Below are 26408 nucleotides of genomic sequence, written 5' to 3'. Positions count from 1 at the left end.
AGAGTAATATCTGTGCTACATTCATGGCTGAACTATCAGTGCTCTGGATTCTGAACAATCTCCATACCCCAGGGCTTGCTCAAGGAATTTCTCTGACCTTTAGCCTTCACTCCCCAGTGCCCTGGGAGAGGGAAATCTCCGTATCCCTCCTTTTCTCTTTCTTTATTCCTGTCTCTATCCACCGCCCCTTATCTCCCCCATCCTCATTTGTTCTTAGGAAAGTGAGATGTGAAATTTAGTGGTATTGCTTTAAATAGGTTGTGAGCCCTTTAGTGGCACTCACCATGTTTTCTGTTTAGAAACTTGCCAGAAAGTGAGGTGTATATTTTGCTAGGCCTTGCCGGTTTATGGTTAGTAAACCCCGTTATTTAGACCCCACTGTGCCCATGTGGTTCCTTCATATTGTGTGCTGTATAAAGAGCTATGAAAAGTGACCCCCTAAGCCCCTGGGGTGATAGTACCTATTTTAGATCTGCTTTGGATAGTATAATCTCTACTTCCCTCTTCCACGCAGAGAGTGGTGGGAGATTGAATGATGATTCAAGGTCACTAGCTTTGAGCCCTCTCACGCAGATGCTGTGGAGTCTTTACTGTCATGTTGAGACTCCAGGAATGGGCACCTAAGGCAACTGTCTGGACTCTTCATGTTTATATCACCTACAATCAGGGGATGTGCCCGTTGAAATGAAAACATCTGGCGACTAGTGACCAGTCAGAATTCTTAGTGTGTATCACTTGTATTACAGGCTAGTGCCTAGAGCCCCAGCTGCAATCAGGGCACCAGTGTTCTGGTAGGAGGCGGTTCCTGCCCCAAAGAGCTTACAATATACATAGAGAAGGAGGGAGAGGAAGGATTATTATCCCCCTCTTACAGATCTGGAAGCCGAGGCGCAGTGTGACTTCTCTAAGGACCCACAGGAAGTCTCTGGCAGAGCCAGAAATCAAACCCAGGTCTCCTAAGTCCAAATCCAGCGCTTCAGTCCCAAGAACAACTTTCCCTCAGGCTGACCGTGAAAAGTAATGATGCCCAAACGAGATGGTTTGGGGATTCTGCATTGCCTAGTACTAATTGTTGTCAAAAGGTCTCTTTAGGGATCCAGCCTGTGTTAATATCGTTATAGGCGCCAACTCCGTGGGTGCTTCAGCCCTGGAGCACCCATGGGAAAAATATGGTGGGTGCTCAGCGTCCACTGGCAGCCTCCCCGATCAGCACCTCCCCCTTTTCCCTCAGTGCCTCTTGCATGCCGGTGATCAGCTGTTCAGTGGCATGCAGGAGGCGCTGGGGGGTAAGGGGGAGGAGTGAGGGTGGGATGTGCTCAGGGGAGAGGTGGGGGAGGGATAGGATAGGGGTGAGGCTTTGGGGGAAGGGTGGAGTGGGGGCAGGCATGGGTCCTGGGGCAAAGCCAGCGGGGAGCACAGCACATTAGAAAGTCAGCACCTCTGAATGTCAGTTGCCGAAATGAGCATTTAACCATATCACCCGTATGTTATAAAATGCATCCTTGATTTTAGGTAGGTTTAGTATAAATGTAGAGTACTTGCTGTAATATGACCCCTCAGCCCACATGATCCCAGAGGGCATTATAAATGGGGTGCTTTATGATCTGTTACTTACACACACGCACACACACGTATATTAAATGAACACTAAGGTTGCCAAGTGAAGCACTCAGAAGTTAGGAAATTTCAGAATTAACCTTCCCCCTGCAACGTTAATTCAGCCCCCACGCATGCATGCATTATGATACAATCTTTCATGACATGATCCCATGCTATTTTCCTCCCCAGGATCCCTGTCTCATTCAGTGCACAGAAAAGATGATGAACCAGCGTTGTGCAGTGAAGGAGGCTGTTGTCTGTAGGACCCCGCCTCATTCATTGCAGAAGTTGAGAGGGGTGCAGTGACTCAAGCTGGGGATTACAGGGAGAGAAAGGATGATCTCATGGTTAAGGCAGTTGAGTGCTGGGGAACAGGAGTCTATCTCTGCCTCTGCCACATAGTTCCTGTGTAATGCTGGGAAAGTGACTTAAACCAAACTGTTCACATGTAGTCACGAACAGTATGTTCCTCATTTTCTGGATGCCCAGCTGCGACCCTGCAGTCTGATTTGCAGAAGTGCTGAGCACTCTCAGCTGCAACTGATGTCAATGGGAGCTGTGCGCTGAACATGACAAGTGCTATCTAATAAGTACTTTGGAAAGTCAGATCCGAGGTGTCTTTCCCGTTGGGGCTCCCTGTCCAAGTCTCCATCTCTCTCCTCCCACTTCCAGTCCCAGTCTTCTTGCCCAGCCAGTCCCAGTTCTCTCCCCACAGCTCCTCATCCAATCCGTCTCTTCCCCCGACAATGGCTCTTCAACCACTCTTCTACCCACACCCTGCAGTTCCTCAGAGCTCCCAGTCTCCTTGCCCAGTCCCTGTCTCTCTTCCCCACCACTGAGTTCCACACTAGGCGCTATGGGGGGGATGGCACATGCTCAGCAAGGATGGAATCTTTTGGTTTTAAGTCTCTACTGAGCATGTGCGAGGTTTGATTTTTCTCTCCCCCCCGCCCCCGGGTTATAATTTGGCCAAATTTAGGCAGATTTTCACAGGGATACCACATCCCTGACACAAAGGCCCACCCTCCTGCCAGCTTTCAAGCCCCTGCTCCAAAGCTTGGAGGCCACTAGAGCTTTTCAGAGAAAAGATCACCAGATTTATTTTAATATGGCAAAACAATGTGTTTTCACTTATTCTCAGAAGTGGCTGAACGGTTTTGGCTGAAACTTCTCAAAACAGTTCAGCCTGAGGCAGTCACCCAGCATGGAAAATTCCAGCTTGAAGGGTTAAAGTTTGGCAAAGTTATAAGCATCTAAAAACAGGGTCTTATAATAGGAAGTGTCAGGCAACTTTAATAACAAGTTGTGCTACCATCTGCACCTATTAATACAAAACACTAAGGCTACACAGTTCAGCACTGAAAAGTCTGGCAATGCCAGTCTTAATTTGGCCCCTTGGTTCTTTTGTATCATGAAATTACAGATCCCCGTCCTGGGCCGGATGCTGGCTGCTTAGCCTTGCTGCACCAATACAAAGTGGCTCCTACCCATCGGGAATTCTTACATAGCCTAAAACCACTGTAAGCTGGCACAATAACTGCAGCTGGGTAGAAAGTGGTGTGACAAGTCCTTTCTGGCAATCCACAGCTTCTGCAGTTTGGTTTAAGCTTCCCCTTTGAATCAATTGGCAGCAGGGCCAGTAGGAACAGCCCAGCAGCTGCAGATATGGTCTACACAGTTAGATCGCCAATAATACTGTATATTGTATGTGTATCACCAGTCCAGCAGCCAAGGGCTGAAGCCACCTGGATTAAGTTCCTCCTTCCCGTAACTCTAGGAAGACCTGGGGAGGTAGCTTCAGGAAGCATTCTCACATACCCTAAAATAGCCAACCGTGGCTCCCAGTCATGAATTGCACAACAAAAAACAGAATTCTCTGAAACAATGCGCAGCTTCCAAATGGAAAGCCTATACTAGAGGGGGGCTGGGGAATAGCAAAACAAGGAATTTAGACAATGAGGAAATATTTTGGCCCCCTCAGTACCAGAAGGATGCTGATCTATTGGAGAAGGCCATCAGGTATCATTAGGGAGGTGGTGAGTCTGAAATATTGGAGTACGCTATTAATATTTTGGCCCTCTCTCTATCCCCCCTGTGGTCTGCCCAGGAGGTAGGTGGTCATTCTCCCTGAACTATTCATATTGAGACACCACAGGTTTATTTTCTATCCTCGTATAAGCGGGGGAGTAGTCCCACTACTGTGGGGAACTTTCCTGGCTTCTGCATTACCCCGGTGAAGTGGGCTAGCGAAAGGATCTGAGTCCTCGCTCCCACTTCCTTTACCCAGTGGCCTCCCTGCCCTTGAGGACTCCCCTTCCACTCTCCTGTCTGGCAGAGTCCTCGTAACCCCAACAAGGCTGGGCCCAGGATTCCTGCAGGGCTCGACCCCCAACCCTGCTGTGGTCACCTAGGACAGGGGCTAGGGTGTCCCCACTCCGGGGTGCTCTCTCTGCACTGGACACTTCCCTGACCCACTGACCATTACATACAATTTAAAGCAAATGCAAGTTATTTAATCAACAATTAATTTTAAAAAGAATAAGGAAAAATGGAAAAGGTTAAAGGAAACACATCAATCTGCTCTGTGGCAGGGAACATCACAGTGTCTCTGGAATGTCAGGGCAGTTCACAGTCTGTTCCTTGTAAGTCCCAGGCCTTCTTTTCAGGCCCTGGCTGTGCTGCAGGGATGCTACGGGTTGGACACTTGCTCTGACGGTGGCCACACACTCTGAGGCTCTAAGTGGTAGGACCCTTCTTCCCTGTGTCGCCCCTGCCCTGTCGGGGTTACGATCCAAGCCTGGCCTGCAGAGCCTCTTGGCTGAGGCGTCTCCCAGTGCTGGGCCCGCTGCCCAGGGTCCCTCTCGCTCTCCCCAGCTGCTCACCGCACCCAGTTCCAGACTGCTCCAGCCCCAGCTCCACCACTCCGTCTCTGCACTGCTGCTGCTGCTCTGCCTCCAGCTCCCTGGGCTGCTTCTCTGGCCCCTCTGCCTCTGGTTGCTACAGCTACTCTGCTCCCAGGACAGGTCTGCTCTGCAGGCTGCTTCTGTGACTCTGCTCCCAGCACTGACCTGCTTCGTGGGCTGCTTTTCTGGCCCCTCTGGCTCTGGTTGCTGCAGCTCTGCTCCCAGGGCAAGTCTGCTCTCTCTGGGCTGTGCCTCTGGCTTTGGGGCTGCAGCTCTGCTCCCAGGACAGGGTCTGCTCTCTCTGGGCTGCTTTTCTGGCCCCTCTGGATCTGGCCCAGCTCTGCTCCCCAGCTCAGCTCAGGCCCCTGCTTTCTCCTTAGCTCGGCCCCACTCTGTCTGAACCAGGCAAATCCAGCTCACACGGAGGATGAGACCTCCTGACTCCCTGATTAGCCTGCCCGCCCTGTCTTTCAGGCTGACCTGGAGCATTGGCCTCTCCCCATTGTTCCTGGGGGCTGTCAGTCTCAGGGTCCTGATTCCTCATCAACCCTTACCCCTTTTTAGTCCTGGGAGCTAGGAACTACAACACCCCCACTCAATGTTAGTAAGGGGGCAACAGTCCCCTTACACTCAGTATATGAGTGACTCTTTCAATGCCTTCCTGAACCACCTACTGCCTAGCCCTAAAGGCAGTGGTGGAAAGCCAGAGGGGAAACTATGGCATCCTACTGCTAAGGGAGGACATACTGCTGCTTCTGGGAGCTGCGTGGAGCCACGGCACGCGCAGAGCGGGGCAAGCCGCAGATCCCACTCCCTGACAGGAGCTTGAGGGCCGGATTAAAACATCTGAAGGGCCGGATGTGGCCCCCGTGCCGTAGTTTGCCCACCCCTGCCCTAAATCTAGCCACAGTTGCCATCTTTTGGGGTGCAGGTCAGACTAGATGATCATAATGGTTCCTTCTGGCTTTAAAATCTAGGACTGTGGTGGCAGAATGTAGCTACAAACAAGGTCCTGTGTACCGTGTAGCAGGCCAAACCTAAATTCCGCAGCAGTGGGCCTAGCGTCTGACACAGCAGCGCAACTAGCGGGAGATTGGGGCCGCTTTACATACAGCTTAAAAGCAGAGGATTTTATTGAGTTCCCTGTGAAAGTAAATATGTCCTGGGTGTCATGTGCCATCGAGGCTGTGCTCTGTGTGTGGTTCTGTGTTGGTACAGCACCTCGCACAACGGCGTCCTTCTCTTGATTCAGGCTTCTGGATGCTATGGTAATATCCATAATAAATAACAAATATTAAATTCTCAATGTGCTGCTGAGCTCTTCACTGGAAATGCATCGCAGAAGCAGCCAGGGAGCTTTTTGCAGCTGGGGAGGGACAGTTGGCGCTCGGGGCACTTGTGATGATGCAGGAGGCAGTCTGGGATTGTGAGGCTAAGCGTGTTAGCTTGTGCTGAAGTGATCGACAGTGACTTAGTTAACCATGTTGATCCGTACATGGTTGTTGCATTCATGAGTTAATGTCCCAGATCCCCTTTCTTGGAGCCATTGTCTCCGGCTGTGCAGAGCTGAGCAGACATCACTGTGTTAGGTGCACTGTTTGGGTGGTTTTCTGCAGGATAATGAGAGTGAGCACCTGTGTTTTCCATATGACAGCTTGGACTGTGGAGTGCAATTGGGGGCGCTACAGGTGAATTTGTATAGTATACGGGGCTCTAGCTAGAACTGCCAGGTTCTAAATGCAATGTAGAGAGGCTACAGTCCACTTCCCCACAGTGGCATGAGCATGTCACAGTATTCTGCATCTTGGGAGCCAGGCAGTCTAAACCCAGACTAGCAGTAACCACACCTGTTGGCCTGTCTACATTAGGGAAATGACCAAGATGTTGACAGCTGCCATCAGCAATGGGTCCCCCTTGCTAGGGTAGATAGGGCAAAACATCTTCCAGCACCAGCACTGGAAGTGTGACAGACTTCCGGCTCTCCATCACTGCCACTGCAATGCTGCTGGTGAGGGCTTTGTCCCATCCACCCTAGCATTGTCAGCAATGGGACCTTTCATAGCCCAGCTGTCCCATAGGGCCTGATCCAAAGCCCATTGAAAACAATAGGAGTCTTATCCATCAGACCCTAAAGGTTTGTCTACACAGCAGATTTAGTTCTACTGGTATAGTTATACCGCTATAATGTCCCATGTTAGGCTAGAATAAGAGTGTCTGCACAGGGAGTTGTACTGATACATCTACAGTGCTTTCATTTCACACCCTACTTCATAACAGTATAACGTCACCATGTAGATAGGCCTCTAGATGCTAATCTAGTACCAGATACTACTCTGAATTCAGCCAGCATGTATGAAACTTTCCATAGCAATTATGCTGAGTATTTTTATTTTTTTAAAAAACAGACCCTGATCCTTAGTTTAAGGGTGAGTTGACGTATATGCACTGATTTTGACAGAGCTACGTCAATTTATACCAGCTGAGAATGTGGCTCAGCATCACTATTTTCTGCATTCTGGTTCCTTTACGGCACCTTAAAATAAAGACAGCCTTTGTTTGATGGAATCTCGTTTGAAACTGCCTATTCTTGCCTGGACAGTCCTGACTGTTATTATCCCTGAAGAGAGCACTATTTACCTGCTGTCAGTTCTGGAAGAAGAGGGTGGAGGGAGGATCAGCCACAAAGAAGGGGTCCCACCTCACTCTAAGTTGAGGACTGACTAGGTCAGGTGCAGATCAAGAGCAGAATAGCAATTTAACCCTTGAGAAACATCAAGGAAGCTGCTTGGTTTGGAAATCTCCCAAGAACATGCTTTATGATATTTCCTCCGCCTCCTGCTTTTTCATGAGACTCAAATACTGCACAATCTCTTTGTCTCCACCCGAGCTGGAACAAGTGGAGGGATGTGAAAATGTAAATGCATTAACAAAATGATCCAGCAGGGCTCTGATATTTCAGTGCGATCGCATCCGCTAATTCAGCAACCATTGGAGACAAAGGAACTGCCCCTGAAGAAGTTAGATACTTGGGTGAGGCTAACAATGTGATCAGGACTCTGTTCATCAGTATGGCTTGTAGCATTGCTTGCGGCATCTACAGAAACCGGAAGACACAGGAATTAAGAGGAGCTTTGAAATTCAGTGTGTGGCTGATTTGCATCTTGCTATTTGATTTTTTTTTTTGAGCACCCTCCCTTTATTATTCCCATAAAGGCCTCTGGGGGCTTGCATGGCAAGGCAGCCAAGAAACAGGCCAGTATCGCTGGATTGCAGTATGTATGCACAAGGGACAGGGCAGCGTGCGAGAGAGATTCAGCACTGGTGCTGCCCAGCGTGGAAATGTTGTGTGCTTAAGCAGGGGACTTCAGAGCCCACTGTGCAGTCCCTTTCCTCAGGATTAAAAAAAAAAAAAAAAGTGAGTGCCTTTGTTGCAGTGCTAGGTCAGCCTAATGTCAGAGCAGCAGCATCATGGGGGGAGCGTATGTATCACCAGACAGAGTCCTAAAGAGCTCCCACCCCCGGTGTTTGAAACCATCTCCATTTGGAGGGCAACTCTAAGGCTGTGTCTTCACTACAGAGTTAGCCCAGGATCTTATTTGGGTGTTGTCCTCAACTCCCCTCCCGTCCACACAAAAACTCTCTGAGTGGAGTGTGGTGATGGTTTTTAACTTGGGCTAGCTGGCTTGGCTGGGGGCATAAGCTAACACCTGGGCTGGTAACCTGCTCACTTTGCAGCGAGGATGCAGGGTAAACCACTCAGTGCTGATAGCCCTCCAGTGCCTCCCCATAATTCTCCCCCAGGTGCCCAGAAGGACAGACACGTTCTCCCACAGTCCACTGGGAAAGAATCATAGAGCAGCTCAGTTCAGTGCAGCACAAAGAACCTTGGCATGTGCCCCCAGATGTTCTTGGGGGACACAGGGGAGTGCAGCACCAGTGAGAACACAATACACTAATGGGAAGGTGGTTGGGGCAGCTAGCTTCCTCAGTACATTACTCAGTTATCAGTGGGTCTGAACCAAACCTCCTGATGTGAACCACTCAAACAGAATCCAGATCTATGCTTTCAGGTGGGGCCTGTCTTGATGAATAGGCAGCTGCCTAGGTAGCACCCTGTCCAGACCTAGGAAAAGTTCAGATCTGGATTGAGACCTAAAAGTTGCAGCTTGGGCAGAATTCTGCTTTTAATACATTCTCCCCAAGAGCTGAATCCACAGAAATTGCAAGGGGGTGGTCAGAAGGCAGCAGGAAGGCAACTTAGATACAGCATAGCCAATTCTTTTTTCTTTCTTAAAGCCCCAGCTCCTGGAGTCATGTTATTACCTATGAATACCTTTTTTTGGAGAGCGAGGTTTTTAGTTCTCCTGGTTCCAGAGAAAAGCTTGAAAACATGACCCCATAAAGGCTCAGAAACCATCAGGGAAATAAAAACATTCTCATGATTTTTGGGGCCTGACTCAAGATTTTGGAATGTCTGGGGTTAGCCATACTGCAGAAGCCAGATTCTGCAGGAGGAGAGTAGACTCTAGCTTGTCACTTCATTTAGAAACACACCATTTAAATATAGATCAAGATAAAAATGCTGGCTGGAAATTTTAAATGCACTTCATGCTATGTCTTAATCTATGGTATCAAAGGGGCTTTCAACACATCATCCTCTTCATTTTAGGGAGCCTTAGGCAGTGAAAGAAAGCAAAGGGGGGCTGTCCTGGGGAATGTCTTACATTGCTTTTCTTCTTTAAAGCTTTAAAAAAATATGGGCCAAATTCTTCTGTCCTTATCCAGGGAAAACTCCCAGGAATGTCAGTGGGATGGTAATAAGGAGGACAGGAATTGGTCCAAAATTTTAATTCCAGTTTTCAGATGGATAGCTTTGCAAAGATGGCTAAGGGAGTTAGGAATCCCCCTGGAATTCAGTGGGATTTGGGCACCTAACTCCCATAAATCCCAGCCCCAATGTCCTGCAAATGCCCTCTAGATCTCCGCCCAGGACTTTGAAACAACCAGCAAAATTGTCTGTATCCCTGGTTTTACTCTGTGCCCACGGGGATGCAGCTTTGGGAGTTCAGTCATGAATCCACATGCATGCAGATAGGAACAGTGCAGACCTTAGATCCCAGGCTTGCTACTGGAGCCACACAGGTGCCAAGGTTCCGACGGGGTGGATCTGTTTGCAGGATCAGAGACACAATTATGTCACTTTGTTGAGTCACAGTGCGTTGCTGTAAGGAAGTCCTAGTAAATTACAACGGGAACACACCAATAAGACAATAAGGCAGCCTTTCTCAATTGCTATGAACTTTTATAGGTCCAGACATCATCTCAACCACAGTGACTGGAATCAATGATGCTAAAAACATGTATTATTTTACTTGCCTTTCATAAATAGTTACTTGCCCCAGGCAAATGAGTAAGCAGGAGTTTGCAAGGCAATGGTAAAGATATATAGGTCCAGGCTTCCCAGAAGTATATTGTAGTCACGTAGTTTTTTAACTGAGTCTGAGATTCTTTTGTTCTATCAATACAATTTATGCATAACTACAGAATAAAGCCATCCTGATTTTGAAATATAATGTGTACAACACAAAGATTATTGCACAGGCTATGAAGACACCTCTAAGTACAATTAGAAGACACTCGCTAATTATTGGAATGGATGAGGTAATATCTTTTATTGGACCAACTTCTGTTGGTGAAAGAGACAAGCTTTCGAGCTACGCAGAGCTCTTCTTTGGGTCTCTAATATCCTGGGAACAACAAGGCTGCAAAAACCCTGCAGATTGCTAATTATTTGGCAGTTTCAGACAATGAGAAATCTTTGCAAATGATCCCCCTCTCTCGTTCCCCCCCACCACCACCACCACCCAATGTATACATTTATTCCATTCAATAACATATGCCTCTGAGGGAGGGATGCTGAATGACAGGCCAGGGAGAGCCTTGCTGCAATCATCTTCCTGTATGGCTGTATCAGGGCTCACTTAGCTCGACCCCTTTCACACAGCGTGTACCCTGCCAAGCAGGCCGCTCCTTCCCCAGGCATCCTGCTTCAAAGGCTCTGTCCCTCCCTCTGCAGTCACCCTATAAGCTAGGGTGACCAGGTGTCTAGTTTTCAACCAGAACACCGGTCGAAAAGGGACCCTGGTGGCTCTGCTCAGCATTGCTGACCAGGCCATTAAAAATTCTGTCAGAGGTTCTGCGGGCCTAAGGCGGGCTAGTCCCTACCTGTCCTGGCACTGTGCTGCACCCCGGAAATGGCCAGCAGGTCCAGCTCCTAGGCGGGGGAGCCATAGGGCACCATGTGCTGCCCCCTCTCCAAGCACCAGCTCTGCACTTCCATTGGCCAGGAACCCCAAACCCCTCATCCCCACCCCCACCCGAGAGCCAGCACCCCCAGCCTGGAGCCCTCACCCCCTCCCACACTCCAGCCCCCTCCCGCACTCTGAATCTCTTGGCCCCACCCCACCCCCAGTCTGGAGCCCCCTCCTGCAACCCAAACCCCTCATCCCTGGTTCTACCACAGAGCCCGCACCCCACAGCCCAAAGTCCATACCCCACTCCCATACCCCAATCCTCTGTCTCAACCTGAAGCCCCGTCCCACATTCCAAATCCCTCGGCCCCACCCCCCAGCCTGGAGCCCCCTTCTGCACCCTAAACCCCTCATCCCCAGCCCTACCCCAGAGCCCACACCCCCAGCCAGAGCACTCCAATCCACTGCCCCTGCCCACTGAAAGTGAGTGGGAGTGGGGGGCAGCGAGCCACTGAGGAGGGGGAATGTAGTGAGTGGGGGGGTGTGGCCCCCGGGGAGGGGGCAGGGCTAGGGTGTTCAGTTTTGTGCAATTAGGAAGTTGGGAATCCTACTATGAGCCCTTGTTGCTGCGGGACAGAGGGCACTTGTCTTCCCCCCTGCCCACATACACACACCCATCTTTGCTCTTCTCCCTTCCTCTTCAGTTGATTTGGATCCTGCAGTGGTAATGGTTGGAAGATGAGTCAGCAAGAAGAAGTACATGGACACATTGCCTAGCTGTTGTTGCCTAGCGCATGGACACATTACCTAGCTGTTGCTCAGATGTAAAAACCCCAGGCCTGATTCTCCAGTGCCTGGTGCCTAGACTTTCACACTCACTTTGCACAGCAGGAGATGACAAGAGAAAGTCCCCCACTGCTGTGTTTCAGTGAAAAATTCCCATGTGTGGGTGCAACCAAGTGGCTATAGTGGATGGGGATAATTTTCATGTCTGTACCACTATCTCAATCAGCCACTTCTCTCTTCCTCTCAGGCAGTGAAGTAGTCTTGTGTAGCAGCTACAGCATGGAGTCTGGGAAACGAGACACCCCCCCAGTTATGTTCCTTGCTCGCTAGTAACTCACCGCATAACCTTGGACAAATAATGTCAGCTCTGCGTGCAGCAGGCTCTCCATCTGCGAAACGGGGGGTAATTGTGCTTAATCCCCCCAGCAGAGCTAGCGGGGCTGGATTCATCACGAACAGTGCTTTGAAATCTCTGGAGTGATGGTGTCATGTGATCCCGTTACGTAGCACAGGGATATTCAGATCCCAAGGGATTTCTAAAAACACCTGTGGCATCTGTTAAGTGAATCAGTGATCAGCAAGGGGAGCCCATACAAGGCGGGGTAAACTTCAGAGTTCAGATCTTTCCCTGAAGCCTGCAGATTTCAGCAGAAAAGTGTTTCTGACGTGATTGCTGGCATGTCAGACAGCTGGAAGTACACAGCTGCGCCAGCGCAAACAAATAGACACAAGGTGTAACTCCCACTCCCCAGGGCACAGGCCCCCATTGTCCTTACAGTGGTATATACGGATGGTGTGTGTATATTATTGTCCTGATTTAAACGTATTTGATGGCTGACTGTTCTTGTTTGATGGAGACAAACCAAGTTCTCTCTGGAAATCTCAGGGTGGTGCCCCATTCTGGGAAGCAAGGGGTGCAGCTGTAATTGGGGATGCGGCAGTAACTCCAGGAATTCAGCTTCTGCCTGCTAGATCCAGCGTCAGATGCAGCTGCAGGTGGGGACGTGGGGTAGGCCCTGTGGCTGGCAAGCGTAGGGGGTGTGCAGTGACAGATCCTTGGAAAGGCAGGTCCCTAGAACCTGAAATAGGTCTAAATTTGGCCCTGACTAAAGTGCAGGGTGAGAAATTCCCTTCTGGTCGCTGTGGTTTCAGCTGAACTTTTTCGCCAGGAATGAAATGTAGATGGCTTCCTCCAGCAAAAGCCCCAGCTGCTGTATCGCTCTGTGAGAGGACTGTAGGCAGCGATGGGGTGACGAAGAAGCCAAAGGATAAAGGGGAAGTTATAGTTGTACTTTTGTTTTCTGAATCTTTCCGTGTGCTGTGCTGTGACAGCAGGGAGGAGGAGGAGGCGTGGGGATCGGGAGTGAAGTTTTCAGAGAAATGGTCTAATTAGTGCTTTAAAGTAGCCTGATTCTGAGGTAAACACATTGGTTGTGAGGGGAGAGGTGTTGCAAATCCCCAAAATGTTTCAGCCATCTGTGGGAAGAGGCATCTGCACTAGATTGTGTCTGCCACAGGGGAGGTTTGGATTTAATTCTCATTTTAGAGGAAATAAATCTCCCTCCATTAAACCTAAAAAAGGAGGAGGGCGGGGGGGAAAGCAAAGGGACAGCTACTAATCATGACCTAGCAGGGCTTTGGGTGGGGAGGAGTGAGAGAAAAGGCAGCACCTGACTGGAGGAAGGACAGTGCAGTGCAGTGGTTAGGACACTAACTTGGGACTCAGGAGACCTGAGTTCAGTTCCCTGCTCTATAGAGACTCCCTGGGTGACCCTGGATAAGTCACTTAGGCCAGGTCTACCCCAAAAAGTTAGGATGACCCAGCTATGTTGTTGCTCAGGAGTGTGAAAAATCCACCCCCAGGAGTGATGTAGTTAAGCCAACCTAGCCCCTGGTTTAGACAGTGCTAGGTAAACAGAAGAATTCGGAAGTGGATTAACTACAGCAACGGGAGGGGTTCTATGCTGAATAGCGAGTATCTACTCTGCAGTGTTTCTAATGGAAACATAGCCTTAATCTCTGTTTGCTGCAATTCCCATTCTGTAAAATGGGGATAGTAGTACCCCATAGAGAGGTGTTGTGAGGATAAATACATGTGAAAAGATTGTGAGGGGCTCAAATACTACAGTAATAAGTATCATACATCGATTGTGTGTATTCGGCTTTATGAAACTGGTGCTCTCTTGTGTGTGTTGTATGTTTACATTTTCTAGGCATTCAGTGTGCACAGTTCAGCGGGCTTCCTGTTCTCAGAGCCCAGTGCAGAATGTCAGAGGAAACCACAGACTGTGCTCTCTTGCATGAGAGGACTACTTTTGTTCTTTCTTGTTTTGTTGTTCTCATCATTTAAAATAGAGATAATTGTGTCTGAAAGTACCACTTTGCTCTTTGTATGTGAGGCAACATAATGGACCAAGGCATAGTTCCCGGTTTGAAATGGGGACAGATGGAGACTGATGGAATAATGGACAACTCTTCACTCCTCCCCATCCCAATATCCCCATCATCACCTGTCATAGGGTAGTTGGCCCGTTAAGGGGAGTTGGATCCAGCCTCACCAGTGATGGATCAGCTGCCTCCAGGCTGAGACTGATCAGCTAGAGATTAGGTGATTAAAAAAGTCAGCAAGGGGCTCAGTTAAGGAGAGAGCTGTCAAGCAGCAAGGAGGATCTGGCAGGAAGTTTCTGGGCCAGGGGAGAAAGGAAGTAGGCTGGCTCCTGTGGCAGACCCTGAAGCAGAGTATGACTCTCGGGCGAGTGGCCTGTAGAGTAGAAACCTGCAGGGAATAGATAGGCCCCTGCAAAAGATCCTGGTTGAGGAAAGGGATGATTGATGTGCTGTGCTAGCTTTTATGTGGAAGAAACAAAGCTGGAGCCCTGGGGAAAGGGCCTGGCCAGATTCTGGGCATGGTCCTTCCTGGCCTGGGGATAGATGGCCACCATTGCACATGGTCTGACCTTGAGTGCAACAGGTCCAGTTAGAGGTGGTTACTGATCAAAACATTGGATTTTTTCAGCTTGGGAAGCCTGAGGTATCAGCAGCTCCCAGGAGCAGCAGCTAGCTAGGTCGCTGCTCTGTTCCAGTATAGTGAATCCAACAGATTCCTGCTCAGCGCTTCATTGGACTATCTGGGCTCCTCCTAGATGCGGAAGCTGCTCAACAGCGGGAAGATCTTGCAACAAAGGGCAGAGCACCTCTAATCGTCTGGGTTTTCTTAGGCCTTGGAGCTTGAATTTATGAAGCTCTCACTATAAAATATGGATGTACTAAGAGCAGATTGATTTTAAAAACCTTGCCTCTGGTTACCCACCCCGAGATGGGCTGGTATGTGGGCTTTGTCACGTATTTAGGAAGGCTTCGGTCAGAACCCTTGCCTTTCCAGGCTAGGGAGCGACTCCTCATCCAGGGTATTAAACCCGAGCTGAGTTTGGCCAGTGATTGATTGTGGAGGTTGGTAGCGGGTTACAGATCCTTTTGCCTCCAGGTGACTGGTTTCAGTATTCACCACAGTAGTGGTGACAGAATTCGTACAAGCAATAGCTTTGTCCAAGAGGCCAAGGAAATGCTAATCCTTGGTATTATTTATGTAGCCCTTTTCATCAAAGAGCCCAGAGCTCATTATAAAAGTGGGGTATCAGTCTCTCCTCACTCTTACAGGTGTGGAAACTGAGGCACAGAGAAGCTAAGAGACTTGCCCTAGAGCACACAGTGACTCCGCCAGGAACAGAATCCAAATCTCCCAACCCAATCCTGTGGTCTGTTCACGGGGCCATGCTGCTGCTTCTTGCAGCTGAACTGCACTCTGTGACATAAGGAGGCCGCTGAACTCCAAAGAGAAGCAGTGAAGTCCAATGAATGAGAGGCACATGGGTGGCGTACTTTCCTTGCCATGGTGTGTGCTGTCTCTCTTGTGTGGAAATAGAAGACTTTAGGTTCCAGGGGTGCCAAACCAGCTCTGGATTCCGTAAAGTTCTCTAAGGAAGTAGAGGAGATGGTGAGGGTACAGATGATGATCTCTTAGGGCTTGTCTACCTGGCCAGTTCATGCTCAGCAAGCCAGGGTGCGAATGTACCGTGCACTAGCCTGCCACTCACTCACTGGCCCAGTGGACGCTGCTACCACATGCTAAAAAGCCATATAGTGTGCTTTGACATAGTGTGCTTTGAAACAGGAGTACATCAAAGCTCTCAGGAACTCTAGTGCATGGTAGCAGAGATCACATGGCCTGTGAGCACATGGCAGGCTAGTGTGTGGTACATTCACACTCCGGCTTGCCGCGTACTAACTGATCACATAGACGAGTCCTAGATGAAGTTAGGGGATGTAGGTGAGTAAGAAAAAAGATACACTAAGTGGCATTTTATTCTGAAGGGTAAATGTTGCCTTAAAAAACAGACATGCTGATGGAGCACAAACACCACGGATTTATTATTTATCATGATTTGTACCTTTATATTGTGTTCCACTCAAGATTCTCAAAGCCCTGTATGAACTTTAATGAACTAAGCAGTACAGCATTCACATGAGTCAGGGTGGTATTATTACAGTTAATTTAAAGGGGGGGGAAACTGAGGCAGAAAGAGTTGACTTGACTTGTCCCAGATCACAGCAAATCTGTAGCAGAGCCAGGAATCAGTTGGCTGACTCTCAGCACTTGACAATGCTTCCTTTTTGGAGAGGTTGCTAAGAACAAACAAGAGGGTATCCCAGTATGCTAGTATGAAGGTGTGTGGTAGCATATTTTCCACTGGGGACAAGAGCTGGTTAATAGGCTCAGTTTTTACCCTTCCCAGATTTGATGGATTCCCCCCGCCCCCCCGTTCTTTCTTTCCTTCTTAACATACTGCTGGTTGCTGTGGCAGCTGAGTAATGCAGAAGTTCTGCCTGAAAAAATGCTTCCTCCTTATATGATACTGTACATATTGTCATGGAAATTGTCCTCATTTCCCCTGAGCACACTTTAAATAACTCGAACAGCAGTGCTAATGAGCAGAAAGATATCTGCAATCCCCACTGTGCAACTTGACATACTTTACCCCACTCTGAATTCCATTTGCTCATCATTGAGCATTTTAAAGATCTGGTAAAATAATTGGCTTTCTCTCTTTGGTCCAGTCATTTTGGTCTTAGCACTTGGAACTAAAAGGTCAGCTTTGGCTGAAACCTTGCTATTGCAGCTATGCCATTTTTCACTGCCAAATATCTTAAGAAAAGCAAGTGTCTCCGAAAGGGTAAGTCATGATATTTTTGGTGTGTTCAGTGTTGTGTGTTTTACTTTAAATCACGGGAAAGGATTTATCCTGTATTAACATGCAGAGGGAATGGAGCTATGCATGCAGCAGTTCGGTTAGCAAAGGGAGCTTTATTCTGCTCTGTGCATTTTTGATCTGAGATATCGTATGTGGTGGTGTTATGCTTTCTACATTCAGTAAAACCAACTAATCAGAAGAATGTTTAAGCCTGTAAACACTGCATGCATTTTCTGTCACATGGACTGATTTTCTATTTCAGAACAAAAAACCCATGTGGTGTGTGTTCCGTTTTTGTCTTTTTCATGTAAGTTAGCTATGCATCTGAACAGGGATAACACGCTCTCTAGCATTTTCATTTGTGTTAACAAAAAGGAGTTGCATGTTTCTCTGGATTGAGATGATAACCGATAACAACACAAAATGGAAAAATCGCATTTTCTCCAAGCACCTTCCCTATATTTGAGAGACATGAGTGCATGATTGTACATAGATTTTTGGGTGGCTGTGTTGATGTTTGCATTCAGAATGGCTGTCTGTGTCTTCCCCAGCAATGTAATTGTTCTGCATTCAGGTAGATGTATAGCTGTTTTGAGAGCCGCTTGCTTCTAGCATTGTAAAAATTAACAAGGCTGTAGCCTTCAGCATGAGAAATCACATTAAAAATAGGTTTGACTCATTCTGCTGCTTATCTCTATATTGCGACTGGTTATCTAGCCGTCAGTCTGGATGCGAGTCCTGCAATAAGGAGAACAGCAGTGATTTCTCATAGTAGGGAATCAACCATCAGTTCCTAAAGATTTGTCTTAGCTACCTAACTAAGCGTTTATACCACACTCATCCCCATGCGATCCCGCGGGATCCATCACTTGAATGGACATTGGCTCTAGGGCGAAACTCAGAGGCAGAATCATGCATTTTAAAAGGTGATTTAAAGTTGGACAAAGGATTTTGAACATGAAAATTGTCTTGTCCTCAAGCTGTCTTTCCTATCGGGCTGGTGTGGACTAGGTGACCATGCAGTCAGAACTAATGGAGTCAAGGAATGAGAATTAACCAGTCTGGACCAAACAAACCTACTGCCATTGGCTGGGTCTGACTTTTTAGGGATCACTTTAAATTTTGGGGGGATCCAATTTTGTTCGTTATATATTTCTTGGAATTCAGAAAGCTTTTAAGGTGTCCTGTTAAGAGACGGGGAGAGAGAGAGTGTGTGAAAAGAAAAGGAGTACTTCATCGGATGCATTCAGAGTGTGTGAGTGTGTGTGCTAAGGCTTTCCATCTGCATTGTTATCTGGAGCTGTTTACTTTTATTGTTTACTTTTATCTCTGGCTTGACTCCCATTCTCACACACACCTTTCTAGCTTGAGTTAAGTGTTGGTTTAAATGCGAGCTGTCTAGCCCATCGAGGGGGCAGGATGAAGTCTGAGGCTGACACTGGAGCTAGTGATGCAGGGGGGATGCATCACTTGGAATTACGGTCTGGGGGTGGGTAGGGTGGGAAGGGGCAGTGTGGCTGCTCTCCCTGGAGCTAGGCTAGCTGGAGTGGAGTGACTGCAGTGTAGTCACTCGAGTTGACGGTTGTAGTGAGCACAAGCCACAGAGGGGGGAATTACTCCAGTCACATTCTGACCTGACTTGTAGTAAGTGTTTTGATCCAGGTTCTTGCTCTGAGTGGGTGTATGTGTGTGTGTGTGAGTGAATGCCCAGGAGAGGGTCCTGGGAATAGCCCGCGCCCCTCTGCTGTAGGACAGTTTATCCCAATCGTGCTTCACCAAGATGGGAGCCACGGTTCAGGGAGGTTACAATGAGCATTCCCAGACATGGAGGTAGGGTTGCCAAGTGTCTGGTTTTCAACTGGAATGCCCAGTCGAAAAGGGACCCTGGTGGCTCCAGTCAGCACTGCTGACGGGCCTTTGAAGGTCCAGTCATTGGCGCAGCGGGGCTAAGGTAGGCTCCCCGCCTGCCCTGGTTTCACGTGGCTTCTGGTTCCTTCCCAAGAGTCAAGGGAGCAATGGATGTGGTTTTACTGGCCCCATAGTCCAGCCCTGGGAGGCTGTAAGATGCTGTAACTAACCTGGCATCATTGGGAAGAGCCAGTGGCAGGCAGTGGGCTTGCAGCATTGAATATGTTGCCCAGGATCATTGCAAGGGAACACTTAGTGTTTAACGGGAAGCTGAGATTAGCTGTTACGTTCCTGGTTGCCTGTGTGTGGCAGGGCTGGCTGTGACCTCAGGCTTTCTGGGACTGCCACAGCTGGCTCAGCCAACAATGCAGGACTCTTGTACCTAGTGAGTCAGTAATGCTGTGCAAATCCTTAGGAAGCAGCACCCCAAACGCCTCTTCCTGGGCATGCGTGCACTCTGATTCTTCCTGGACCGATCCCTGATTCCTCTCTCTGCATCGAGTGCGCAAAGACTCATCAGTCTCTGTAACCTGGACAACTCCTCAGAATAGCTCCTGCTCAGAGACGTGGCTCAGGAGAATCAGAACCCTCACGCATCGCTAGGCCCAAACCCAAACGAGCTCCATGTGCTCGTACGTCCTCTTCCCATCCTGCTCTGCCTCCATCCGCCCCAGTTCCTGGAGAGGAGCCACCGAAACACCATGTGAGAGCCCACTGCCGCCCTACTCGCTGCTAGTTAGGTGTCCCTCTGCCCCAACACGAGTGGTGTCAGAGGGAAGCTGGATTCCTGCCAGTGTTGAGGAGCTCCATCCGGTTCCTGTGTGCTTCCCTGCCGCGCTCCCTCCAGAGCTCCCTTTGATAGCAAAGGGCTTTTCCTGCCATCTGAGGCAGGAGGCTGCCACTCGTTCCAGTAAGTAAATGTGGCTGTTAAAAGGCATTAAATGATTCTAAAGTGCCCTGGGCTTTGTGTCAAAAGTGTGGTTGCATTAAGGCTAGCGTCACCACAGGCTCCGCTGGGTCTGTCCTCGCTCATTGCTCTCAAACCTCTGGGCAGAAACATCTGTAGTGAGAGGTGGCAGCTACCATCCCCCATGCCCGGGAATGGCCAGAGGGCAAGGAATGGTCCATGTGCAAGAAGCCAACCTGGTCAGTAGGAAGCTGGGAGGGCAGGAAAGATGTCTTGTGCCTTGGAAAGGTCAGTCCTCTCTGGAGCCAGAGGGAAGACCCCTGGATCCGGATTCAGCTGTGATGGGATCTTGCCCAGGGTCACACAGGGAGTGTGTGGCAGAGAGGGGATTAAATCCAATTTACCAAGCAATCCCTATCACTCTGTATCTGTGACCTGTGCTCTTCATTATCTACCACTTCCCCAATTTTTGTGTTGTCTGCAAACTTTACCGGTGACTATTTTATCTTTTCTTCCAGGTCACTGTTAAAAATGTGAAATAGCGTAAGGCTGAGAACGAGTCCCTGTGGGACCCCACTGGAAACACATCCACTCGACAATTTGTCACATTTACATCATTTTCAGACCTATCAGATAGCCAGTTGTTCCTTGTAGCATGTTTTTCCAGGGCTTTGTGGAGTGAAGTTCTAAACTGTACTTAAGTGTGTACATGTCCCATGGTGAACTTTGCTTTCATCCCATCCTACATCACCCCTGCTCCCTTAGGCAATTCCATATCCCTCCTCTCCTTGGGCCTGATCCCAGCTGTGACAGGAGCCAGGGCCGCTACGTACCCCTTGCTATCAGGCTCTTTGTCCTGCTCTCGGCTTTGCGCCTCTGTTCCCACTTGGACTCAGCTGCCATTTCCCGTGCATGGAGCATCGCTCCTTCCCTCCTTAAAGGAGAACTGCAACCCAAAAGCACAGGGCCCTTTCTTGCTGCTTTGTTCTTCCACAAACAGTCATGGGTGGTGAATAAAGAAAGGGGTCAACGTTTCCCACAGATCCCACCCAGCAGTGTGTTTTTAGCCTCTGTAGCATGCACTTATAAACCCGCCAGCATTACAGAGTCTGGAAACACACAGTTCAGAGGTCCAGCTACTTCACCCTGGCCAGGTGGAAATGACACTTCACTGGCATCCCAACCAATCTCAACTCATGTCAGCCTCTGCCAGCTACACACAAACGCCCCACTATAGGTGCTGTCAAGGCCAGGAGCAACAATGTTTTCCTCTTTGCAATTTGCCATTAAAACCCACTTCTTTTTCCAACCTTTCCATCCTCAGCAATAATATCTCTGCCTTCTCTTGCCTGAGCAGTTTAATGAATTGTACAGTATTTGCTGGCTCTTTGGGGAAAGATCCCTCTGTCTCTATGTATCTTGTCCAGCCCCATGTACACTTGTAACGCTGTAACATGGGCCACATCCTGAGCAATGCTGGGCACCTGCAATCCCCACTGGAGTTGCTAGGAGTGGTGAAATTTCAAGGTGGGGCCCTGCAACAGTCAAATCATGAAAATCCTTATTGATTTTATCCTGCCTGTTGATTCCAAAGGGAGAAGACGTTTCATCTTCTCCGAAGATGTTGTTTCCTTGTCCTCCTCAATTCAGAAAATTAATAATGCATCTTCTATTGCCGAGTGATTCCAACTCTGCTGCAGCGGTAGATTTATAGGACTTCAAAGTTGGATGATTAAGGAACAGCTTCAGTTCCTAGCCAGACAAGCAAAACAATCACTCTTTTAAAAGGAGAGGACGAGTTCACTTGTGCTCTTTCATGTTGCGGTCACACTCGTGTTCCGCAAATGGGTCTGACAGGGAGATGCTGTGTGCGTGAGACAAGTGACAGGCCTGCTGTTGATGGCAGAGGCTCTGGCTGCTAGTTGGGAGGAGCAGTGAGCCAGGGCCTCAGAAGGTCTAGTGATTCCCACTCCAAATCGCAGTGGTGATGCTGGATGCTCCGTGTCCCCACCATGTGGGTGAGGGATTAGAGGCACCGAGTGTTCGTCTCTAAGGACACAGGGGAGTCCTGGCTCCTAGGCCTGTGCTCCGCCCACTCAACTGCACCCTTCTCTCTCCCTCACTGATGTGGCCTGGTTGTTCCCTTCCCCTTGTGTGTGCAGAGGGGTGTTTATGTGCAAGGAGGGGGATTTCACTGAGGCGAGCACTGGTTTGGCTGCTCAGCCAGCAGAAGCCCAGTACTTTGGGCGCTCTAGTGTGTGAGGGGGAGGGTGGCCAGGACTGGAGTTCAAGAGAATCGTGGAGCAGCTGCTGTTCCCATTGTGATCTCTTGGGAAGGGGCCCTAAAGCCTACGGCTATTGTGATTCGATATTAGTACCAGTCCAGCCAACAGCACGGCAGCAATCCATTGTCATGGGTAGCTGGGCTGGGGATTGAATGGCAACCGAACGCCAATGCAAGCTCTGCTGCTACGAAGGCCCAGGTGGCACTCATGGCATCGGGGAATTATTTTCCAGGCTGCATCGTCCGGGTTCCTTCCACCTCACTGTTTTCCCCATGCACCTGGTGGATGATGTAGCAGAGGAAGCAGAGCAGGACCATTACTTTTAATGGTGCGGGGGAGGGGGATGATCCTACCTCTGTTATATAAATGTGCCTTCAGGCCCAGACTGAGATCAGAAGGGTTGGGTAAAGCTTGCCTTGCTGCTGTTCCCTGAGCTGTCCCTGTTCTGTGGGTGCAAGGAATAACTTTCTAGGATTCGCAAAAAGAAAAGGAGTACTTGTGGCACCTTAGAGACTAACCAATTTATTTGAGCATGAGAGTGGGGTGGGAGGAGGTATTGTTTCATGGTCTCTGTGTATATAATGTCTTCTGCAGTTTCCACAGTATGCATCCGATGACGTGAGCTGTAGCTCATGAAAGCTCATGCTCAAATAAATTGGTTAGTCTCTAAGGTGCCACAAATACTCCTTTTCTTTTTGCGAATACAGACTAACACGGCTGTTACTCTGAAACCTGTCATTATTTCTAGGATTGTTAGGCTGGCCTGTCTCACCCAAAATGAATGTAAAAACTCCAGCCTGACGGGCGCCCTTAGGCGGAACGTAATACAGGGAGACCCTCGACTCTTTCCAAATCCTGACTGCTGGATTCTGCACGATCGGCCGCTGCAATGCTGAGGGAGGCCAGGAGGCAGAGCTCAGCGCTCCTGGCCCCCAGGGATTCTGAAAGGAGTTGGCGGGGCGCCTCTGAGACTCGTTCAGTGAGCAGCTCAGGTAGTCAGGTGGCTCCAGCATGAGTCCATACCGTGACGGCTGTTAAAATGTTAGCGGTTTCTTTCTTCAGGCAGCAGTGAGCAGCTGACCATGTGGGATTCAGGCCACTCTCTCAGCGGGGCTCTGCGACTCGTCTGCTAGCGAGCCCAGCACTGCCAAGAAGCACAGCGCTAGGGAAGCAGTGTTGGCCAACACGCTGCTATGCCACTCAGTGAACTGTGCACGTGCTGCTGAAAGAACAGTGACTCTGGCTCATGAGTTAAAGCTCTCCAAGCAGGGGAGGAGCCAGCCGGTAAGAAAGTGATGGGCTCCCTTGGTTGTGTTGTGGGGTTTTTTTTTTGTTTTTTTTTTTAAAGGAACTCCCCACTGTCCAGAGCACTCCTTTGGTCAGCAAGCTGCCTGCTTCCCATCCCATGCTGTGGGTGCTTCCCTGATGTCCCCAGGCCTTTCTTGTCTTGCCTTGCCTGTTGCTCTGCCCCGTTTCCTGCCCTCCTGCACTGGCATTGTGCATTTACAGCATGTGTCACTGGGCACAGCCCAGGGCAAGATCAAAGCTCCCGCAGCGTTATTCCTATCCTGCCAGGAAGTGGCGTTTGGTTAAAGCAAGGCAGTAGGACTTGGCAGAGCTGGGTTCCATTCCTGGCCTGCCGCCGATTGCTAGGTGACCTTGGGCAAGTCACTAAAGGCCAGATTTTTAAAGATGCGTAGGTGCGTAAAGACGCAGATCGGCTCCTAGGTGCGCCTCATATTTTTGAAACCACCAGTCAGCTGCATTTAGTCTCTCTGTGCCTCAGTTCCCCTTCTGTAAAATTAGGATGATGATAATCAGAATTAAGTGAATAATCCATAGCACATAATGGACTCCCTCAATGTAGCCTTGTTTTCTGAATTTCATTGTGCATGACCAGTCTTTGATTTCCTCAGAGGTATTCATTGTTCTAAACTATTACCCATCTCATTTCTATGAATGGATCTTGGTCTGTAGGTTGTTTGCGATCAGTGTGGTGTTGTTATTCACTGTCTGAAGTGTGCCATTCAAGCTGTGTTGGATATTTTTGATTGGATGGGTAGGTAACAAAGTATTGTTCATATTTCCTGATCGGATGAGTCTGAATGTTAGGCTTGGTCTGCACTTATGTTAGGATGACAGAGCTACGTCAGGCGGGGTGAGAAAAAGCCACAACCCTGAGCAATACAGTTATGCAGACTTACCCCCAGTGTGGATGCAGCTGTGTCGACAGAAGAATGCTTCCATTGACTGTCGTCGGGGGGAGGGGGTGTTCTTACACTGATGGAAAATCCCTTACCTCAGTGTCCTCTGTGTCTACGCTACGCTGGCATGGCTACAGTGCTCTAGTGATGCCAGTACAGTCTCCAGAGTGTAGACTAGAGCCCTGCAGAGGGACTGTCTATTATAACAGGAATTAAAGGGTTTTTTTACACGGTTTAAGCAAGTTTTGTTTTATTCTTTCAGAGATAAAAATTGTATCTGAATTCCATTTATATATAATCAACTTTTTTTTTTTTTAGTATCATAAGGGAATCTCTTCTTGAGGGATCAAAGGTTTTTGCAGGTGGGAGTGGGATAAAAATGCAAGAAACAATACAGGACAGTTGGGAGCAGGTATTGTGAGGTGGGATGGGGGCAGGATTTAAAAAATAGTCCCGCGCAGGGCTCTAATATAGACCAGTCCTTAGAACTGAGCTGGTGTGAAGAGCTGTTTTTACTGTGTGCCTGCTTCTGAGAGTAGGGTTTTATTCAGTCCCAAGCTTTAACACAGATTTTTCAACATCTGGGGAGCCATCAAAAGGAACGGTCTGTACGCAAAGCCTGCTGACAATGTATTATGAATATTTATTCTTAAATAATAATCATTAGTGGTAACTACTATTTTAATGCATAGCTGTCCAAAGCCAAAACCTTCTGGGTATAAGAAACAAAGGCAAGATGACTGTGAAATCCACTGAGCCTGGCTGGTGTCTGGAGTCGGGGGCCCTGCTGTGTAACAATATGGGGTGTAGCTTCAGGCAGGGGCTGAAGGCCATTCTTCACTTTGGGCGGCTGGGCTGGGGATTTGCAGGGAAGAGCAGACTGTGGCTGGCTGCAGCTAATAGCCTGCTCTCACTCCTGTGAATCTTGAAATAAAAATACTTGTTAAATAGACGCGCTGTGTCTTTAACGAGAGCCCAACGCAGCTGGCTGTGGCCACAAGCAATGCAAGTGGCTGCTTGTGGCCCTGTCATTTTTACTTTAAAGTCACATACTTCCTTAGCAACTCACACGCCAACCTGATTTCCATCTATGGATGCAAGACTGGGGGGCACAATTAAAGGCCATCTCATGGCCCCCCACCTTTGGGGGATCAGACAAATCACAGAGCTGGCAGTGATTCTCTCTCCAGCAGTACCAGCAGCGCAAGCAGTTATTGCATCTCCTTGCTCCCTGCGTCCCAGTGCTTGCACGGCAGATGCATAATTCATTCTCCGGAAAGCCACTTTTGTAATGTATTATTAAAGAGGCAGTGGCCCAGCAGGTGTCCTCGAGGTAGAGAAGGCAGCACACGGTAGGCAGAGGCTGCCGCCTTAAGGCTGATCGAGAGCTCTTTGTTTCGAAACAGAACCTGGAAGGCTTGTTGATACACCACGTCACTGGCTGTGCAGATCTGGTCTCCTGGTTGTCATCCTGCCGTTAAATGTGGAGACACAAATCCTACAACAGAGCCATCCCTTGGGCAAAAGACTATTAAATTCTCTCTGCTCAGCCTGAGCCTTTTCAAGACCATAGAACAGAGAAGCCCTCTCCAAAGATTTTCTTTGTTTCTTGCTCACAATGTATTCAGTGCACCAACTAGGCCAGATTCATCTCTGGTGCAACTCCGGTGGGTTTACACCACGGACGGATTGTTCAGATATGTATAGAAAGACATGAGTCTCTCATATGTACAGTGGCTAGCACCGTTGGCAATCTGGAGGATGCTTTCCCCACTTCTCTCCCGGGTGCTGAATCTGTCTGATCTAATCGGTGTAGCTAATCTTTTATACATTGTGTCATGTGGATGAAAGGTGCCCGACTGTCAGCCGTGGAGTTTTCTTCTGTAGAACTAGCACAGCACAGGCTGCAAAGAGGAAGACTAAGAGCTGCTGGAGATGGGAACTGTCTCTCTTGGTGTGTTTGGGCGGCACTTCATTGGCATTCCCGCAGTCTGCATAATATGAATAAAGCTTTTTCCCAGTCACCTCACAAATGTGCTTTAACCCCAACCTGGAGGGAGTTCAGCCTATCCCATTCAGGCTCCAACCTTTCTGCTAAGACTTCCAGCAAGAAGGACAATTAGGGTGTGTCTTACAGCAAAATATACCTAGGTCTAGGCACCTGGACTAGCCTGTGTATGTGTCCACACTGCAAATCCACACTCAAGCCAGAGCCAAGATGCTGCATTCACCCTGGTGCTGCACTCACCCATGTGAGGTGCTGGGACTTCTGGGGCACGGTTGATTCTCAGCTCTGTGCTGTTCTATGAATTAATT

At 48.9% G+C, this 26408-nt stretch overlaps 1 protein-coding gene across 7 annotated transcripts in view; it reads left to right on the top strand.

The window, feature by feature from the left end:
* ARHGAP22 (Rho GTPase activating protein 22) overlaps window positions 1-26408 on the top strand; it is a 234616-nt gene that overhangs the window by 131753 nt on the left and 76455 nt on the right. The window contains exon 1 of one of the 7 annotated variants that reach the window (XM_074958578.1): window positions 15833-15866. The exons of 4 other annotated variants lie outside the window; for them this stretch is intronic. In XM_074958578.1, coding sequence (XP_074814679.1) covers window positions 15848-15866 — 19 coding nt within the window. In that variant the 5' untranslated portion in view covers window positions 15833-15847. Of the gene's footprint in view, window positions 1-15832; window positions 15867-16412; window positions 16771-23060; window positions 23173-26408 lie in introns of those variants that run through there. 2 more of the 7 variants (XM_074958576.1, XM_074958580.1) reach the window with 2 other exon arrangements.

Source organism: Natator depressus, chromosome 7 (assembly GCF_965152275.1).
Source record: "Natator depressus isolate rNatDep1 chromosome 7, rNatDep2.hap1, whole genome shotgun sequence".
NCBI classification, from domain to species: domain Eukaryota; kingdom Metazoa; phylum Chordata; order Testudines; family Cheloniidae; genus Natator; species Natator depressus.
The sequence above is the reverse complement of the archived record's forward strand: the minus strand, read 5'-3'. Positions and strand labels throughout refer to the sequence as shown.